The 20,888-nt window shown below is 46.8% G+C and overlaps 1 protein-coding gene across 1 annotated transcript; it reads left to right on the forward strand.

The window, feature by feature from the left end:
• The first annotated feature begins 621 nt into the window (after positions 1–621).
• Positions 622–18,294, forward strand: SF3A3 (splicing factor 3a subunit 3). Its single transcript, XM_077837827.1, has 17 exons — positions 622–799; positions 1,390–1,437; positions 2,230–2,282; positions 3,866–3,971; positions 4,821–4,893; positions 6,358–6,449; positions 6,876–6,958; positions 10,286–10,424; positions 10,755–10,823; positions 11,193–11,260; positions 11,685–11,792; positions 12,136–12,205; positions 13,149–13,313; positions 13,415–13,525; positions 14,871–14,961; positions 17,160–17,215; positions 17,983–18,294. Exons 1-17 carry the CDS (start codon positions 704–706, stop codon positions 18,058–18,060), a joined length of 1,506 nt encoding a protein of 501 aa, XP_077693953.1. The 5' UTR covers positions 622–703; the 3' UTR covers positions 18,061–18,294.
• Positions 18,295–20,888: the final 2,594 nt, after the last annotated feature.

Raw genomic sequence — 20,888 nt, forward strand, 5'->3', positions numbered from 1 at the left:
TCACGCCGGAATCAGGGTGCCAGCGGAGATTTCCGGTCGGGCCCGTGAGGGGGGAGCACTGAGGGGGGAGGTTTTCTGGTCGGGCCGGTGGGGGGAAGCACTGGGAGGGAGGGTTTCCGGTCGGGTCGGTGGGGAGGGTTTCCAGTCGGGCCGGTGAGGGGGAGCACCGAGAGGGCGGGTTTCCGGTCGGGCCGGTGAGGGGGGAGGGTTTCCGGTCGGGCCGTGGGGGAGCACTGGGAGGGAGGGAGGGTTTCCGGTGGGGGGGAGCACCGAGAGAGCGGGTTTCCGGTCGGGCCGGTGAGGGGGAGCACCGAGAGGGCGGGTTTCCGGTCGGGCCGGTGAGGGGGAGCACCGAGAGAGCGGGTTTCCGGTCGGGCCGGTGAGGGGGAGCACCGAGAGGACGGGTTTCCGCTCGGGCCGGTGAGGGGGAGCACCGAGAGGGACGGTTTCTGGTCGGGCCGGTGAGGGGGAGCACCGAGAGGGCGGGTCGTGGGGGGAGCACTGGGAGGGAGGGTTTCCGGTGGGCGGGAGCACCGAGAGGGCGGGTTTCCGGTCGGGCCGGTGAGGGGGGAGGGTTTCCGGTCGGGCCGTGGGGGGAGCACTGGGAGGGAGGGTTTCCGGTGGGGGGAGCACCGAGAGAGCGGGTTTCCGGTCGGGCCGAGCCCCGGGAGGGAGCGTTCCGGCAGGCGGGCGCGCGGGGAAGATGGAGACGATCCTGGAGCAGCAGCGGCGCTACCACGAGGAGCGGGAGCGGCTCATGGACGTGATGGCCAAGGAGATGCTGATTAAGAAATCCACGGTGCGGCGCGGGCGGGCGGGCGAGGGCCCAGCTCTCCCGTTGGGGGCCGGGGCGGGCGAGGGCCCAGCGCGCCCGGGCGGGTGGGGCCGTGACTCTCCTGGGCCCGAGCCTGGAGCGACGGGACGCCCCTGCGGGGCACCGGGCGTGGCCCCCCCGCGGCGCGGCTTCCGGGCTCGTGGCCCCGTCCCTCGGGCCCCGTAGCGGGGCGTGTTGCACGGGGAGCCGCGTCCCGGTCCGAGCGCGATGCGGGGTGAAGCTGGCCGAAGAGGCCGCGTTGTGACGTCCCAGCAGCGGCGTTTTTCCCGCTGACCCAGGGTCTCAAAAACTGTTTTACTGGCGACCCCCAATACATTAAACGCGCTTGTTCGTGTATTTAACGCCATTATAAATGCGGGAGGCAAGCCGGGTTTGGGGTGGAGGTTGACAGCTCACGACCCCCATGTAATAACCTCGCGACCCCCTGGGGGGTCCCGACCCCCAGTTTGAGACCCCCTGCCCGCGAAGCAGAGACTGTTCTCCGCTGAACTTCAGGCAATAAATCGGGCATTAGTTAAAGTCCAGCTAATCCTTTTTCCTGCCCTGTCTTGTAGTTACGTGACCAGATTAACTCTGATCACCGCACCCGAGCCATGCAGGACGTGAGTATCATTCCTCCGCTTTACCTTACAGCTGTGTACCGCAAAGTTTATGGGCTGGATCACAGGATGGTGTGGTGTTGTGGATTACTTAAGCAATACATCACAAACTGTATTTCTGGATGTGTGTAGCACATGAAGATTGCAGGGTACAAGGTCAAAGGAAAATGGCTTTTTTGTGCACTGCAATAGCCAATTGACAGGTGGGATAACAGTATTTACTGGAGTATTCTTACAGTTAAACTCATGAGCTGAGTTTGCCTAGTTTTGTTTCTGTATGCAAATTTAAAAAGTGTACTCATATTAGTACCTATATTTATTCTGCAGAGATACCTGGCATTGAAGTTATAGGGGCTATTCTCCACCATGCATGTACATTACCTTTTACCAGAACTTGGGCACATGGAGAATGAGTTGGATGGATTTACTTATCAGTCTTAGCATTAAAAGCCTTTAGGAATATTTTAAATCACAGTATTAATTATTTTCATTTTAGCTAATTTATTGAACAGCAAACTTCACAGAAGAGCATGAAATGACTTGGGTAACATGTTACTGCATTTCCCTGAAAACAATTTCAGCTGCTAAATTTCCCTATAATGTTTCATTACTCTTCAGTGAGCTTTCTTTCATTTCTTGGTCTGTTTGACTCAAGTTTGTGAGATTATCCTTTCAGATGTAAGCAAGCTTTGTCAAGCTTCCAAGAAAGCAGTTTGTTTTTCCTAACTTCTCTGCACGTTGTGCTGTATTGCAGCAAAAGTACATGCATAACACTAACATGTTTTTGTTTTTTAGAGGTATATGGAAGTGAGTGGCAATCTGAGAGACTTGTATGATGATAAGGATGGGTAAGTGTCTGCAAAAAGACCTGATCTGGCCTTTTTTAAAACTGAAAGGTGTGCTAGCTAAATGCCTTCACAGAGGGTATGTTCACACAGCAGTTAAACAGCCCCTTAGCCCAAGCCCTGCAAACCTGAGTCAGCTGGCACAGGCCAGTCGCGGGTTTTTAATTGCAGCGTAGACTTACCCACAGTGCTTTACAAAGCCACGGAAGGGACTTAATGGCACTTCTTAAGGCCATGTATAAGGAGAGTGAAGCATTTAGAGCTATGGCACTTGTCAAAGTAGAGATTCCCCCCCCCCCCCCCCCCAAGGTAAACTTAAATTTTCTTCCAGGATTTTTATTGCACTTGCCAGATTTTAACTTGGGAGGAAAGCCTAGTGGTGGAAATAAATCATTGATGAGTGTCCAGACATAACCTTATCAGTACTGTAGAGCAACATGTCGTTACAAAGCCATTGCTGGCTTAAGATTTGGCTGCGAAATACCGTTCGATCCCAAGTGTGTGGGGGTGGGAAGGGGAGGGAAAGAATAATTGTGCCATAAATGTAGGCTTTCCAAAGCATCATGTTAGAGAAGAAATTGCCACTGAAGTGGTCCATTAAATAAGATGCAGTTAGGGCTGAGTTATCTGCACTCCCATTTGTGGGTTTAATGAACTTTAAGAGAGGGGACCAACAAAAACTACTGAATATACTGATCGCAGAGTTTCACTCCTAGTTCATACCAAGACCTGAACATAGTTAAAGATTCCTGCAAATCACATTTAACTTGCTATGTGTTGCTTCTTCGGTAGAATAAGGGACAAGAAAGGGTATTACTGGTTCAGCACACGTCAGCAGTAAATTCTTCCATGGCTATGTCTACACTGGCGCTTTTGTTGGTAAAAACTTTTGTCAGTCAGGGGTGTGAAAAAAACACACCCTGACCGACATAAGTTTTACTGACAGACACACCGTTGTCGTTGGGGGTGGTTTAATTATGCTGACGGGAGAGCTCTCTCCCCTCGGCATAGAGTGGCTACACGGGAGACATTGTACCTGCACCAGTGTAAGGTCTGTAGTGTAAACCTAGCCCATGTAACAGTTGAAAAGGAGGGTGTGTGGTGATGGTAGCAAAGGCACCAGCGAAATCATATTTCAGTGCTTGATACTGTCAAAGCAACTCTCCAGATTTGCTATTGAATTTAATCTTGTGTCGACTGTAACAGGGTGTGGGGGAGGAGTTGTTGTCTCTTTTGGCTTGAGTCCCTCATTTGAGTGGGAGACTCTGAGAGACTTGAAGGGCAGTAATTGGGGACGATGCACCTGAATGTTGGAAGGAGAGCAGAGCCCCAAAATCATAACTCTGTCTGAGTTTGAGATCTCTATGTAATTTTGGTTGAGAGATTGGTATTGCAGGGTGGGTGACGACTTTTCCATATTTTTGGGAACCCTTGTGTAATCAGAATGCCAGAACTAGACATGAAGAGAATCGTTAATGAAACTCTCCAATTACATCATTTTCAATATCTGTTTGCCATAAACAGTCCTAATCCTGCCCTCTATTACCCTCAAAATCTGACTTTAATTGTTTCTCCTTGACCCTCAGGTTACGGAAAGAGGAGCTCAGTGCCATTTCAGGGCCAAATGAGTTTGCAGAATTCTATAATAGACTAAAACAGATCAAGGAATTTCACCGAAAGCACCCAAATGAGGTAAGTGCCTCTGTATGCCATGGGTATGTGGACCCACAGGACAGTGACAAGGAGTATATCTATACATTGAGTGCTCTTGGATGCTTTGTGTTATCAGTTCGGTTCTTCTCAACCTATTTCATTTATGACAAATTCCAAAATATTAAAATGTGGCGAATGAAAAGAGGTGGTTTTAAACCAGGGGCCATGTTCAAGTTCCTGTGATAGAAGAGGCATTCCATTAAAGAGGGAGAGCAGCCCAAGAATGAGAAAATGTGCAAAATGCTAATCATGTCCCATGAATGGTGTGCTTTCATTTTAGGAGCTGTGTTCTCCTCTGCTGTTGGGGGAGGCATTCAGCATTGCCTTCCATGTGCTGGCCAGAGTGTTTTTTTGGGGGTGTGGGGTCCTCCTCCCCTCTGTGAAGAAGGCATTTTTAGGGGTTGTCTACATGATTTGTTTCTGCATCAATGAAAGGAGAGAACCTCTGGAATTCAAAACAGCAGAGTGCCAGTTGATGCAGGGGAATTTCAAGGCAATTGCTTGATAGAGTTGACTGCATATCTGTCCCTGCAGCCTCTGAACTGAACGGCAAAGATCCTAGTGCCTTGGCTTTTCCACACTCTGTGGCCAGGGAATCTACTGTTCTCTATGTAGAGTACTTTGTGTATATACTGGTTACATGCCGTCAAAGAGGAACTGAATAACACACACAGTAATGTTGAGCTTTGATTTGGCAGTGGGAATACTTCTGTAATAGGTTCATTATGGAAAGTGCAGATTTGTCAGTGTGACTTCATGTTAATTGGTCTGGACTTTTTCGCAGTAGTGAGTGTGTATTTTTGCTATAACGTCTGATCTTTCCCGAAGATCTGTGTGCCGATGTCAGTGGAATTTGAGGAACTGTTGAAAGCCAGAGAGAACCCCAGTGAAGAGGCACAAAGTAAGTCCGTGGTTTCATGTTTAAACTTAGATCTAGCAAAAATGCCATGCTTGCTTGTTTTTATTTAGTGAGCTGTCTGGTTGGCTTGTCTCTGAATCTCTCCCCTTAATAACCTTCTGAAAGTTACTCTCAGATTAGGTGCCTGTGCAGGGGTGGCAAGTTACATGGGCCTGTGGTGCCTGGCTCCAGCAATATTCAGGGCCGGGGGCCCAGCTCCACCAATATTTGGAGCCGGGTGTCTCCCCTGGCCCTGCCTGGAGCGTCCCCCGCCTGCCTCCCCCCCATGCACCTCCCCTGGGCCCCGGAGCATCCCTGCCTGATTAAAAGCAGGGAGCTCCCCTGCTGCTCCGCGCTGCTCTCCTTTGCCTGGATGGCAGCCTAAGGCTTGGCTACAGCACAAGAGCATGCTGAGGCAGCTGGCTGCTGCTGCTGCACCAGAGGAGGTGCACACGTGATTGGCAGCCCTCCCCTCCCCCAGCACCCACCTCACTCACTTGAGCAGCTGCTGGGGCTTGAGTGTCTGACCCTGTGATCCTGCCCCTCCCAGCTTGCAGCCACGGGGCAAGGGGCAGCCTCCCCTCTGAGGCTGCGGTGTGGGGCAGCAGGCTGCAGCAGGGGAGGAAGCTTCCTGGACCTGAGCAGCTTGGGTGAGTGTAGTGACACCCTGCACCTCCCTCCGCCCACAGTCACTGCTTCTGTCCCACGCTGGGAGCCTCAGTGAGGCTACGGTGAGGGGCAGCAGCAGTGGGGGAGAGGGTTGGGGGGAGTCCTCCTCTCTGGCCCTAGCCCCGGGGCAGCCAGTCTGCACCCCAAGCTCCTCATCCCCGGCCCTGCCCCACCCCAGAGCCTGTGCCCCCAAGCCGGAGCTCTCACCCCTTGCACCCCAAACCCCAGCCCTGAGCCCCCTCCTGCACCCCTGCTCCAGCCCAGACCCCTCACCCAAACTCCCTCCCAGAGCACATCCCCGACACCCACTCCTCCTGCCCAAGTCCAGACTCCACACCCCAGCTCCCTCCCAAAGCCTACCCCCTGCACCCAAACACCTTCCCAGAGCCCCACACCTCCCCCTTCCCACACCCAAACTTCCTCCCAGACCCTTGGGGGGGTGTGTGGGGGTGCAACTTGGACCCGTTCTGGGCACCACCAAAAATTATACAAACCTGCTGCCCCAGTGCCTGTGTGTGTATTTTATCCACTCTGGAATGTTCTGCAGTAAAAGTGCCTCTCGCTTGAGAGTGGATCTAGCATATTACTGTAAAGGAGCAGTTAGTTGATTATGTTTAGAACCTGCAAAAACATTAAGAAACATTTCACGTAATATAGCTTGTATTCAGCTGCAGTTACAAGCTATGCTTACGTGAGATGGTTCTAACACAAGACGGATACTTGAAATGAGAATAATCTGCAGTAATTCTGATCTTCAGTATTTCTAATAAAGCTCTTTGCATAATATGTCTTCTGTAGATCTAGTGGAGTTCACAGATGAAGAAGGGTATGGCCGGTACCTGGATCTTCATGATTGTTATCTCAAGTACATTAACTTAAAATCATCAGAGGTAAGAGGCTAGAATTGCTTAGGAGACATACTCAGATATCTATTATTGAGTGTTCAGAGACAAGCATTTCTGGTGACATTTTAAATAGTTCATTTCCACCCGTGTGTTGTACGGGTGCCTATTTTTTGGAGGCTGCAGGTTAAGGATTTTTAAATTCTAAGTGACCCTTTCCTGGGCTCTCCCATTCATGCAGTTGTATCTACAGCTGCTCTCACAGGCCTCTCCACTGATGTGGTCTTGAAAGAGGCTGTGCCCTTTTTTCGCCTCTGTTACCAAATAGCCCAGGGTCTCTAAAGTGGCATGCTGCAACTCAGAATGGAGGTGTGGAAAGATGCCATTTCTTGTGGTCCAGTGGGTGACTGGAGATGTATTGTTAATCAGGTTGTTTTGTGTGTAAAATCTGACACCGAGCCTCTTTATTTTCAGAAACTGGATTACATCACGTACTTATCCACGTTTGACCAACTCTTCGATATTCCCAAAGAGAGAAAAAATGCTGAATATAAAAGGTGGGCCCTTCATCCGTGACAGGCTGTCCAGGAGGAATTAAATTCTGTGATGTGCATTCAAGGCCCTTTAATGGCCTCTCCAATCCTGGGGTGGAGGGGAGTTTGTTATAAACCATAAATCCAGTGTGTCTATTCAGTCCATGATTTTTAGTGTCTAGCAAAGTTATGAATTTAAGTGTCCAGGCTTGTCTTTGAAGGTGTTGTGCAGATTTCCTTTGAGGAGAGGACTGAGGGTATGTCTGCATGGGTATAGAAAACCAGTAACTGGCCTGGGTCAGCTGGCCTGGGTCAGCTGGCTTGGGCCAGCGACTTTTATCCCTGTGTAGACCTATCCTGAGAGGTCAGATTACGAGTGTTCACCCACAGAGGACATGGTGGTTTTGGTCTTTTATCATTTTTCTGTGTGAGTGTCTGGTTTCACCCACGTAATTGTTGTTGGGGCATTTAGTGCACTGGATAAGGTACACCGTATGTGATAGGCATGTGTAGAATCCATAGATCTTGAAAGTTGTGTTGTGGGGGGTGTTGCTCATTGCAGCAGTGAAGAGATGTCTGCATGTTTTGCATCTATTGTTCTGGCAGGGTCTGGTGCCACTTTGAGTTGATGTGTCCTCCTGGTCTGTGGTGATCTTGCTTCTGATGATGAGGTTGTGGGGTTGTTTGAAGACCAAAATGCGGGCTTAGGAAATATTTCTTTCGGGATGTGGCCCCCCCGAGTCTGGGTAATAACTGTTGATACACCGTATGGGTTCCAGTATGGGGTGGTTGGTGACAGCTAGGGGCGTGTGGTTGGAGGGAGTTTTATGTTAGTATTGAAGCAGGTTCTCTTCAGGTATTTGGGTGCCTAGTTCCATAATGTGATCTGCTTCTCTGGTGGAGTTCTGTGGGTTGTGGAGTTGTAGTTGGTTCCACTTTCTGTTTGTGTGGTGGATGGCTGCCACCCAGTGTTTTTGATAGTAGTTTTGGGTTTCTTGCATGATTTTCAGGTAAGTTTCCTGTTTTGTTTTTTTCTTCCAGTATGTGGGAGCATGGGATTAATTCTTGTTTGAGGGGGTCCCTTCTGGAGTATATGAGGTGCAGTATGTGATTCCTCAGTTTTTACAAAGCCCTTCTGCAGAGCTGTTCAGCAGATATGGAGTTGTAAGTGATGGAGAGACCTCTGGGGACGATGATGTCCCTTGCATTTGCTCAGGGAGTAGATTATGCTGTTAAGTTTTGCTTCCTTTTTCTTCATGTTCAATTCAATATCTTCCTTTGTTGTATTCAGTGTTGTTATAGCCATGTTGGTCCCAATATATTAGAGAGACTGTGTGGGTGAGGTAATATCTTCTATTGGACCAGCTTCTGTTGGTGAGAGACAAGCTTTTGCACCACACGGAGCTCTTCTTCAGGCGTGGGAAAGGTACCCTAGCATCACAGCTAAATAAATACAAGATGGAACAGATTGTTTAGCATAAGTAGTTAACATGTTTCAAGGATTGCTCACAGTGAAGTGGCCTGTTAATACCTCTCCAGTCCTTTGGTGAGGGAGATGGAAAGCTGGAGAGGGTTTAGTGGGTTATTACAGGTTTCAGAGTAGCAGCCGTGTTAGTCTGTATCTGCAAAAAGAAAAGGAGTACTTGTGGCACCTTAGAGACTAACCAATTTATTTGAGCATAAGCTTTTGTGAGCTACAGCTCACTTCATCGGATGCATACGAAAGCTTATGCTCAAATAAATTGGTTAGTCTCTAAGGTGCCACAAGTACTCCTTTGGGTTATTACAACAATCTATAAGTCATAAATCCAGTGTCTCTATTCAGTCCATGATTTTAAGTGTCTAGCAAAGTTATGAATTTAAGCTCCCAAACTCATCTTTTGAAGGCATTATGCAGGTTTCCTTTGAGGAGGAGAACCAAGAGGTCAGATACAGAGTGATTGCTTTGTGAAAAGCATTAATTCACAGTCAGGATGAAAATTCACTGTGGGGAATGTGAATGGGTACTCCATAGATGTAGTTTTAGTGTTTCATAAAGTAAGGACTTTCTGCAGAATCCACACCCTCTCAGAAATGTGAGCAGGATCTAAGCTGTCAGTGTTCTGGAATTTTCAAAAATGCTTAAGTTTTGGCCTCGCTGCTCCTTTGAAGGCAAAGAGAGTTTTATCGTTGACTTCAACTGGAGCAGATTTAGGCCAAGGCTGAGCACTTTTGAAAGTCACATCCTATGTCTTTTAGCTTTTATGGTTGTGAAGAGAATTGTCCAAACATAACTAATGCAGGGTTTGCAAACAGAGCCTGAAACAGTAGCTCTGAGAGGTGTGAGCTGTCCCATCTGTTTGTCAAGTTAATGATGAAAATATGTTTTATCCATGCTCAAAGAATCCTTGGTTAAGTGTGGCTGTGTAACTAGGGTTCACTGACATGGTGGTAAAAATATTGGAAGCCACCAAAATCTTGTCCCACATTAGGGCCTCTGCTGGTGCCACTAAAGTGGTGGTAGCACGGTTGGGAACTGCTAAAATTCCCTACTTATGGACAGGGCCATGGCTGGGACCCCGACCATGATAGACTGTAGTACACTGGCTTGTGTGTCTGGAATAACCCGTGTTAGAGAATCCTGGTTTAACCTTGATAGATATCAATGGCTCTTTGGAATGAATGTACGGGGGGATCTGCCAAGGCAGGAATAAAACAGTTTGGGCCACAAGTATGCTTAAATATGTGAGAAATATGGTAATGTTTGTAGTGTAGAGAAGGCCAAATATCAACAATCCACACTCATTGCTAATTATTTTTGTGTAAACATCCAGTGAATGTTCTTCTCTCTCCTTGTTTTCCCCCATCTGTTTCATGCTATTTATTTTTATTTTTTCTTTCTAAGTCCATACACTTTGCAGGCAAGCTTCTCTGTGTAAATGTTGAGCCTTTTCAATTTCAGACAAATCATCTCTTACTGAATTGCTGTTTACAAGACTAACAGATGATGTGAAATTAAATTACACCTACATGTGTGTTTGTGAGACTGTCAGGTTGTACCTGCTGTATTTGTCAACTGTGAATCTAGCCTGTAACCTAAAAAGTCAAACAGATGATGAACTTTCATTCGGATTGAGGCTTCTGGTGAAATAATCTGTTACCCAGAGGTTGTTCTTAACAGCCAGGAGCTTGTTCAGTAGAAGAGAGATTTGTTGGGAAGGAAGGAAATAGTGGGACTATTCCCTGTATAATTGTGGGGCAAGGGGTGTCCCCATGATGCGGATCAGTATGGTATGATGCAAAAATTTCTAATGTGTTCATTTTACGCAAACTCTGATACTGAATTAACTGAGCTGGCTCTTTCTCTGCCAGGTATCTTGAAATGCTTCTTGAGTACCTGCAGGATTACACAGATCGGGTGAAGCCGCTGCTGGATCAGAATGAACTTTTTGGGAAGATTCAGAATGAGTTTGAGAAGAAGTGGGACAATGGAACGTTCCCTGGTTGGCCGGTGAGCAATCATTATGCACACGTGAAATGCTGATATATTTCTCTCGGCTTGCGTACAGTGTCGTGGTGTGTAAAATGATCATCAAGGTTAACAGTCTCACAGTGTAGTGTAGTTCAGTTGTGTCCCAAAACAGAGACACTGCTTACTGCTAACGTGTTTTCTGTCTTTCCAGGAGGTTTCCCATGTATTTGATCAGTTTAGTGCTGAGATCTCCCCATTATTAACAATATCATCCTTCTTGAAGGAGGGAGGATATTTTGGTATTGCTGCTCAAATGTTATGTAATGTTCTGAAGATTTATCTAGCAACTTATGTGGCTTTTCTTGGCAGAAAGAGACCAGCAGTGCACTTACCCATGCCGGAGCCCATCTGGATCTCTCGGCCTTTTCCTCTTGGGAGGTATGTTCTCTGTGCGCTAAGCACTTTACACTGAAAAATCTTGGTGGGATCCGTCCGCCTTGTTCCTTTTCAAAATTCTCTTTGTGGGAATGTGAGGCTCCGGCCACGACCACTGTAAATGGCAAGTTCACTGTGCAGGTGGCCTCTGCTTTCTGTCACTGGAGATACCAGTAACCTGGAAGGATTTTTCTCCATCGTAGCAGGCTCCTGCCATAGACGTCATTGATCTGGGTAGAAGAGAGCCACCTTAGTGCTTTCATGAGCAATGCTGGATTTTTTTTAATGAATTAAAATGGACACACTTGTATCATATTGTTGTTAACACCTGAAAGCAATGCTTGTGTACACTGGTTTATTTTAATTGTACAGGAATTGGCCTCCCTGGGACTGGACAGATTAAAATCTGCTTTACTGGCTTTGGGTCTGAAATGCGGCGGGTAAGAAGCTGTGGCTTTTTTCTAGATTCTTTTCAGTTATTGTGCCGTTTGTCTCACATTTCTGCATTGGACATCTGTTTGTTTTCCAAAGATCTGTGGAATAATTCTTATACAAGACAACACTGAAAGTATGGCAAGGAATTCTTATCATATACTTTGCTTTGAAGTCTGAGGTTCATAATGGACTAGTACATAATACAGAATAGTAGGACCTCAAGAGCCTGGGGAAACCCTGATGCAAAAGCAGTGCCTAAGCCATGTTCCTCAAGGATCACTGAAACGTGATGCTTATTCTTACAATCTCATGACCTCTGAATGATTTAATGTATAATGTAATTAAAAACATAATTATGTGAGCGCAAACCAATCTACTTAAAAAATAAACCTACACCCTAGATTCACCTTGTTCCCTGCTTTTTCCCAGCACTCTGGAAGAGCGTGCTCAGAGGCTGTTCAGCACAAAAGGCAAATCCTTGGAAGCCCTCGATTCTTCCTTGTTTGCCAAGAATCCAAAGACAAAAGGAAGCAAAAGGTGAGTCCCCAAAAGTTTCATACACAGGTTGGCCCTTCGCTTGGACTAAAAGTTTCCTGCTTGGCTGGTTATTGCCTTCATTATTGCCCCAATGGCAGAGGTGAGATGTTCCTGGAGCATTAGGATGCTCTGCATATTGGGACCAAATGACTGAGTTAGCTGGTCAGAGTGTCTGGCCTGATTGATCAGTACATGTGCAGCAGAATCTACAGGGAGTGGTTGATATTTGTTTTCCCACTTTCTTAGTAGCTACAAATCCAAATATATCTTTAGGAACCGGGTGCATGGACAGCATTTGCAGTGCTAGAAAAGGATTTCACAAAGTTACCCTTTGTATTTCCAGGGACACAGAGAGGAACAAAGACCTTGCGTTCCTGGAAGCTCAGGTCTACGAGTATGTAGAAATTCTTGGGGTAAGGTTTTTACTTTTTATCTTTTTTGAGCTTTGTAGATGCCGTGCCTTCAAAAGGTGTTGCAAGCTCATTCATGTCTTCCATCTTATCCTTTCTTAAACACCATGTAGAGAAGGGTTATTTTATGTATGGTGCTGTACAAATCTGGAGATATTTAAGGCAGGGGGTTGGAACTGCTTATTCCTGTTGTTTGTTAACCTGTCAGCTTCTAGTTAAGAATCCATTTCCTACAACAACCGATGCTGAGGATTGGGTCTGCCTTTCTTGTGAACGGCAACCCAGACAGAACAATCATGGTGCCCTTGGGGCAGCGTTTTCTCCTTGGTGTAGAACTTAGATTTTACATCTAACCACCAGAGACAGCAAGCCCCTGTGAGTGCTGCCTTTATTCAGCTTCATGTTCTTGTCACAGTTTTCAGTGGTCACTCTTAGAAGGCTGATTGCCGCTATTGCCTTGGAAGTGATTGTAATTGAAGCTTTCCACTATCTTCTCTTGGTGAGAACTGCATTACACCCAGTGACCTTTCAGACTGTTGAGCTGAGCAAAACAGGGTGGAGTTCTCTTAGAATCATAGAATATCAGGGTTGGAAGGGACCTCAGGAGGTCATCTAGTCCAACCCCCTGCTCAAAGCAGGACCAATCCCCAATTTTTGCCCCAATCCCTAAATGCCCCCCTCAAGGATTGAACTCACAACCCTGGGTTTAGCAGGCCAATGCTCAAACCACTGAGCTATCCCTCCCCCTAGTCTTCTTTGACTGCAGACAAATCAATGCTGTGTTGTGGCACAGACACTAAGGAAGCCAGTGGAGGGGATTTAACATAAGAAGGGTGAATACTCCTGTGATTTCCCCCACACGTATTTTGGTTTGTTCGTTTGCTGCCACATATGCTGCCATGTTTGGCTGCTGCACTTCATGCCTGTGTGCTTTCCTGCATCATAGGAACAGAGACATCTCACCCATGAGAACGTTCAGCGTAAACAAGCCCGCACAGGGGAAGAGAGAGAGGAGGAAGAAGAGGAGCAGATCAGTGAGAGCGAAAGCGAAGATGAAGAGAATGAAATAATTTACAACCCTAAAAATCTGCCTCTTGGCTGGGATGGCAAGGTGAGGCTGGCTCCCCAGGTGCTCCAGAGCAGAGATCTTTGACTGTATCCAAACCACCTGTCTTGCCATCTGACCTAAGCTTTGCCTGGCTTGTTTTTCAGCCTATCCCCTATTGGTTATATAAACTGCATGGTTTGAACATCAACTACAACTGTGAGATTTGCGGTAACTACACCTACCGAGGGCCAAAAGCTTTCCAGCGGCACTTCGCGGTAAGTAACGCTTTGGCATTAGCCCATCAGTCATCTTTAAGGTAATCCTAGTTATATATAACTAATGGACGGAGTCTTGGTGATTGGAGCTGTCACTTCTGGGCCGGAAGGGCATGTTCGAATCCTGTCCCAGGACATGGGCCCACGCGTGGTGCTGAGACTGCAGGGCTGTACCGTTTGAGTTATAATCCATTTGAAGGGGCATTCAGGTGCCATTTGCCCTTGAGGGTTGTAGGGTCTCCCTCCTCAGGTACCCCGATTCCAATGTCTAGCAGTGCCTGAACTGTTGCTGAGTACCTGGTAGCTACCGCCTTAGATACTGGCAGTATGTTGACAGACACCTTACTGTAGAGCTCTCTAGCAAAGCTGATAGAGGAAACAAGTTCCATAAAACTCAGATCTAAGTAACAGATTTTAATAGCTTTTAAAATATACCTAGGAGCAAACTGGTCTTTCAAGGGATATAAATGTAAGTGGATTCTAGTTTTGTTAGTACTGAGATTGTGAGCACTAGGAGAAACCTACACTGAAAACCAGTGAGATGCCTATTTCTGGATGCTGCTTCTCTCCTTGGGGCTAATAACGGTTTAATTATAATGGGCCTAAAAAGGCGTGATTTTAACTCTGCACTTCTGCAGTATGTGACGAGAACCCTTGATTATGGATTTGCCATTTAAATGAAAGTGAACTTTGTTTAAAGATGCTCAGGAGTTTATAGCACTGCATCTGCTGCACTTTATACAGTAGGGGAGTCCCCACTCCTGCTTGTCAATGAACTTTTGTCAGAATCCTACAGTATTTTGGCTGAAAATCCATCTTGCCAAAGCATGTGACTATTGTTATTGCACTCTTGGGGAGCGCCTAGCCTCGTGGAATCACAAACTGCTTTTAAACCGTTGTTGTTGTTTGTTGCTGTTATACTATAGACTTGTAGCTTAGTTCTAAGATTTGATACTATGAAATTCTCATAAGCTGATTAAGTTAATAGTGTCTAATGTGTATTCGATTTAAAAAAATTAGTTTAAAAGTAGCTTCAAGTACTGCCATGACTGATATTTATGGATTTACAATCAAATTTTCCTTTTTTGTGAAACTTTTTTCTTGTATTGTTGTGTGAAAGGCCCACATAAAAGGAAAACTAACAATCTTGTATATGGTCAAAGGAAACAAACTGGAAAATATGGATAGAAATAGTTTTTCCTCTTGTTTTTCTTTCCATTCTAGTCCCCTTGGGCATTAATTTGTTATCTTCAGACAGGTTTGATTTACTTTAATGGTGTGGCTGTGACTTTGTGGGCTATATGTAACTCTCTCCTGTATACTGATCTTTCTGCTCTGCCTCCAGGAGTGGCGTCATGCTCACGGGATGAGATGCCTGGGCATTCCCAACACAGCCCATTTTGCTAATGTCACGCAGATTGAAGACGCAGTCTCTTGTAAGTGATGTTGGCACATCTTTGTTCAGAGCTGAGAGCAGGTGGAGTCTATTTTCATCTGTGCGGGTCTGTTGGACGCATGTGGGGACGTGCTGCCTGCTGTGATTGCCAATGAAGAGAGATTCAGCCAGCAATGTTCTCACTGGGGGGAGTAACTCTTTATATGGTGGAACCTCAATCATCCAATTGCAATTAGGGGACACGATTCTCCTTCAGATAATCAAGAGGCTGGTTACACTTGATTGAAATGCATGAAGTTCTTCCTGTGTGTCTCCGTGGTGAGGAGGGAGAAGGGAAAGACCTGATGAAATTCAGCCAGGGCAATCCTATAGGTAAATCCTGTTACAAGCATGAAGCTTTAGCATTTTAACTGGCCATAACTTAATGATATTGGCTTTGGATACTTCAGTCAACACCAGAATGCAAAGCTTCTGCTCTGGGCACGTACCTGCTGAGGGCAGCAGCCGGCATGAAGTTGCCTGGCCACAACAGAGATAGAGATTGACTTCTTAGCTGTGGAAGCAAGAGTGAGCTAACTGCGTCCCCTCTTCCGCTGGCAATTCTGGAGTAGGAAGGGAGAGTCGGATAGAATTTCTGCCTGAGCACAGCAGTAAAGCCCAGGAAAAGGAGTTTAATTTTGTTGTTAAGGCTATGTCTATACAGCAGCTGGGCGGTGCAATTCACAGCTCAGATAGACATACAGGTGCTAGCTCAGCTCAAGTTAGCATGCCGGCCACTGCAGCCGCCCTACTGTTTTAGTGCAGTCACTTGAGAATTACACCTACCTGCTGCTGTGTAGAAATAGCCTAAATCAGTATTTCTCAAATGCGGCCACAGCCTCCAGAGCAGTGCCTGGTGGGGTGGAGAGAAGCATTGGAACCTCCCCCAGGGCCACCAGCGGGGTTTGGGCCCTGCCTCCCTGTGGAGCCACAAATGCCAGAAGAGCAGGTGGCCAGTGAGTTCCCACCTTCCCTGGGGCAGTGACACTAGGCTTCGGGCTTCAGCTCTGGGCTGGCAGGCGGCAGGCTCCAGTCATGGGACTTCAGGCTCCAGCCCTGGCCGTGTGGCGGCGGGTGCCAGCCCTCAGCTCACCACCCTCCCCACATTGCCTCTGGACCCCACTGTCTCCCTGCCCACCTCCCCATTCAGGGCTAGAGCTGTGTAAGTCTGCTGTGAAAATTGATATATGTAATTTGTAAGTTTGTTAATATCACTTTTCACAGCCTCCCAGATAGCTAGTAAGTCTGCTGTGATTATTAACAAACAAAAATATCACTTTTCACAGCAGCAGGCTTATGAGCTAGTAAATCTTCTGCTTTTTGGCTGCCCTTTTTTTTTTTTAAATAAAAGAAACACAACAAAAAAAAAGACAAGAATGTGCAAAGCACCTTAATCATGTTTCTATTCTGTTTAGGTCCAGTAAGAATAGAGACAACTGTGCATTATTTTTTTTATTGAATCTGCAAAACCAACCAACCTTTACAGGGATTTGGACATGTAGCTGTGCATATTGATTTGTTTTTCCTAAAGTTCATTAAGTGTTTTAGGAAAAAAATGTAGAGCAGCCACCAGCAAGAGTTGGTGGCTGCACTCTGGGGCCACCAAAAAATTTGAGAGAACCCCTGGAACAGGTGCCCATGAAACATTCTGGCTCTGGTTCAGTGCCACTGAACTAGGGTTCCCTTTACTTCCCTTCCTCTCTAAGCTGGCTTGTCAGCTCATCCAATCAGAACTCTCCCCCTTACACTTGCTACTTCAGCTTGCTGGCCTCCCTTCCCTTAAGAGCTTCTGTAACAGCTGGCTTGAGGCAAACTTGCCTCTTGCTTCTAAGGGGCATGATTGCAGTGTCCCTGAGCGCTGCGGGGTTGGGAAGGGTGTCTGCAGTGCCTCTGGTGAGCCGACATTCAGCTGCAGCTCGTTTTACGCCCAATGAGAAATGCTGCACACAGTACAAACTGTCAGACAAGCCTAGTGTCTTACATTAACCATCAACCCTGTCTGAGGCTCTCCTCTGCTCGGGTATCTACCTGAGCTGTCTTGGCCAGCCTCTCTTGTTGAGTAATCTGTGCAATCCGTGTCAGCCCGTGAGGCTGAGGGGAGTGTGTTTTAAGAGCAAGCAGTGTACATTCGGCACTAGACTAAGTGCTGATAGTTCGAGGGAAATGGCATTCTGATCCAGTGTGACTTTGTATTCGCAGTGTGGGCAAAGCTGAAGCAGCAGAAAGCTTCGGAGAGATGGCAGCCTGACACAGAGGTGAGCTGAGGATCAGCGTTCAGGTGTCGCCATTACTGTTTGGCTGAATCTGTCTTGTTACCCTGCATAACCTCTAGCCCCAGCAAAAGAGGTACCAGTTCCCTGAAGAAACTGTTGAATGCTGGGGAGTATGTTTGGAGACCACCCTGCTTGTAACAGAGCTCCTGTTGGTGGAACTGTGTAGAGCTGCACATGCCTCGCTGGGAATGTATTGCTCGTTAGTATGACACCTGCCCTTCTCTCTGTCTAGGCATCTTCAGACCGTGTCTCTGCAGTGTCTAAACCCTTCCAGTTTGGAAAAGGGCGGAGGGAGGGGGAAGTGAGGTATCTTTAATCTAAATGGTGAGAGATTCCATGGAGTCACTCTGTGAAAATTGTACCTAAGAACCTTCCATTGTAGCCCAGGGGACCTACCATGACGGAGCAAACTGTTTATAGAATGCGCGTACAATGCAGTGTGAAATCCAATTTATTACAGAATTTGCCATTGTCCTGCTGAGTTTAGCTAAGCTGTGATAGAGTGGACAATATACAGCAGCAGGCAGTGTAACAACTTAGCAGGCTCCACCCCAGTCCTCATTGCAAACCAATATTTATCCTTCTCTGGGAGTCCACTGAAAGACCCTATGGGGAGATATGCGGAGGGGGTTTTAGTCTGAGGGGCTGACAGGCTGCTATTGGTGGAGCTAAACCTCAGTTACTGTTACTCTCTCATTCTTATTGCATGCCGTGCCCAGATACTACCATTGTTCTCGTTTCCCTTCTAGGAGGAATATGAGGATTCCAGTGGGAATGTGGTGAATAAAAAGACCTATGAAGACTTGAAACGTCAAGGGCTGCTGTGATGTTCTCTGGTTGGGGGATTTGGCACCTCTGAGGCCCTTGGTGAAGCACACTGAGCCCTGTGCTTTCTTCTCTGTACTTTTGCATTTTCTGTTCCGCATGAACATACATTTCAAGGACACTTTGTAGAATCACTTTCTAGTAAGTCCCTTCTTGTGCAAGGCAGAGTTGTGATGGTCCAAAATGTATTTTATACTAAAAAGATACTGCAAAAATAAACTGATTTTAATGTAGGACATCCTGAGTAACTTCTCTCCTTTCGTAGCCTGGTAAGGAAGAGCTCAACTCGATGAAAATATCAAGAATCTCTCATGCACACAGCTATTAGAGATCACAACTTCCAGTGTAATATCGGTGCTTCTCTGACGCTCCAGTTCTTTGAGCTGCTTTGGTGGGATTGACATTTTTTTAAAAACCACCCGTGAACATCCCAAGTTAAAGTGAGCACTAGGTCCACAGGACTCTGAACTGAGCCATGTGAATAAGACTCTTGTTTTCCCTTTCAGTCCTGGTTTCTATCCATGCAGTTACTGTAGGAGGAATTGGGCGCTAAGAAGCTGGTAAGCTACTGGTGAGTGGCACTGCAGGAAAATGAAGAGCAGCAGCAGGTAGTGTGAAAGGGAGTTTCCAGTTTTATCAGCATTCTTGAGTTTTTTCCCTCCCTTTCTTGATCAAAAACATGACAGCATCTGCTGCAATGGAGTGAGTGTCTGGAGGCTTCTGCACTTGAGGTGGTTAGGTGGTCCCCTTGACCTTGTACTGCAAGAAAACAACCTCCAGCCTTGTTGTAGTATATTAACCACAGTAATGGCAGTGTATGAGTCAAGTGTGTAGGTTCCTTTTTAGTCTTGCTGCTCCTGAACATCTAACATGAACTGTTGGGAAATGGAACATGCTGAATCTCTGCGTCGCGCTACATCTGTTTGGCTCAAAGCTGTGTTAGCATCAGCCCATTCCTGAGCACTGTGCTGTCAGAGTGCTGTAAAGCTGCTTGAACTGAGGAGGGAGATGCAGGAGGCTGGGCAGGGGTTTGCTTGGAGTGAATAATGTAAGGGGCTGAGGGGATGAGGCAGCTTTAACCTCTCCTGCAATGTGGAGAGCCCAGGTCAATAATTTGGTGGTCGAGTGTTTGTTTCAAACAGTGTATGTCCATGAGGAGAAAAAAGAAATCTCTCATCTAGCCCTTGGGGAGGGTAAGCAGAGGATGCAAGGGGGGGCGTAGTCTCTCCTTGATAAAGCGGCTTGCATCAGGTTGATTAAACTTGATTAAACCGCATGTTCAGTAAGGCTAACCCTGTGTCTGAACCTCTACATAGGGTTTTCCTTGGGGACTGGTGGTGTGTTTTTGTTGGGCGATTGCTGTCTGAGTATGGTAGCAGATTGAAATGAGGAAGACACAATAGAAGGTCCCAAACTAACCTCAATTCCTTGTTCCATTCCCAGAGAGCAAAGGTGGGTGTCAGTGTGACAGGCTGACAACACCCTGAAGAAACGTTATTGAATGAAGTTAAACCCTACTTAGGTTAATACCTTTGGGGGATATTGTATTGGAAATGCAAATATTTATGTGTGATTGTGATTGGTGGGCACTTCTTTAGAAGGGAGAGGAGACTAATGTCCTCACCGGAAGGGATTGGCACATTCAGAGGTGTTTTACATGTGAAGTGGATTTCCTAGGAAATACCTTGGGGTGAGGGAACAGCACATTCTCCCCTCCAAGGTGAAGCTTTTGAAGATAAGGCCTGGGGAGAAGGATCCATTGTATGCTAATTACCTGCTACAGGGGTCTTTCGTCTGGAGTTTCCAGACCTGTATAAAGGGTAAACTGAACATGTTATTAGTGTGCTTGTTCTGAGCTGAGGCTGTGACCACAAAGAATTCCCTGTGTTAGGATTTGAAGGAGGACTTGGGAGCGTGTTAGGATTTAGGGGTGGAGGGACCCCTGGTAAGCTTATTAGCATATGTGTGGGTTCTTTCACTATTTGTATTGTTTCTCTGTGTTGCTTAGGAATACAGTAGGCTTGCATAGAGAGACCCATGTGGCACTTGTAACTGTACCAATTACACTGTTAGCTGTCTCTGAAGAGAGAGTGGGCAGGTCTGTTTAGGAAGGAAATACAGGTACAGTGGCCCTGAACTGTGACAGTCGGCTCTGCAGTTTCTCTGGCAAAGTGGCATCATTATGCAAATATGCAATCTGCCAGCCAGTGTCAGTTCAGCAAGTCCCAGAATTATTCAGCAGAGGGCACCCCAGCCACTGTCTTGGAAGTTGATCCAGGCCAGTTGTCTCTAGCATGTAACTTGTGCAGTTTCATCACTCTGTTTATGGACTAGCCAGAATTCTCAAATTGATTTGAGAATTTCCTGCAGAAACTTGTAACTTTCTCCCCTACGTGTACAGCAGGCCTGTGTTTGAAGTTCCTGGTGTTGATTGGCTGCATGTGTTGCTTTGGTACTTGGCTAGAATCTAGCTGCTGGATGAGGTAACAGTACAGTGCAGATCTCAAACCCTTATGCGAGGATGTAGTTTGAAAGCTGCTCTCAGTGAGTGCTCAGGCTTCACCATCCCTTGTAAAACTCTCATATTTGGGGAAAGGTCAGGTAGTTCAGCAGGCTTTGGAGCAGGTCTGAGCAAAGTCCCTCAGTTACACGGGGAAAAGGATTCTGTCCTAGAGGAAACTTGGAAACTGCAGGAGGAGGTGTGGTTAAGCCAGTGAGATGCCCCGTGGTGTCTCATGCAATGAATATGCACAGCTTAACTTCCAGGTTATTTGGAACATGGTTGAATGGAGTAATTCCCTAATCTCGGGTGCTAACCCCTCTTAAAATA

The sequence above is a fragment of the Eretmochelys imbricata genome, chromosome 19 (genome assembly GCF_965152235.1).
Source record: "Eretmochelys imbricata isolate rEreImb1 chromosome 19, rEreImb1.hap1, whole genome shotgun sequence".
NCBI classification, from domain to species: Eukaryota; Metazoa; Chordata; order Testudines; family Cheloniidae; genus Eretmochelys; species Eretmochelys imbricata.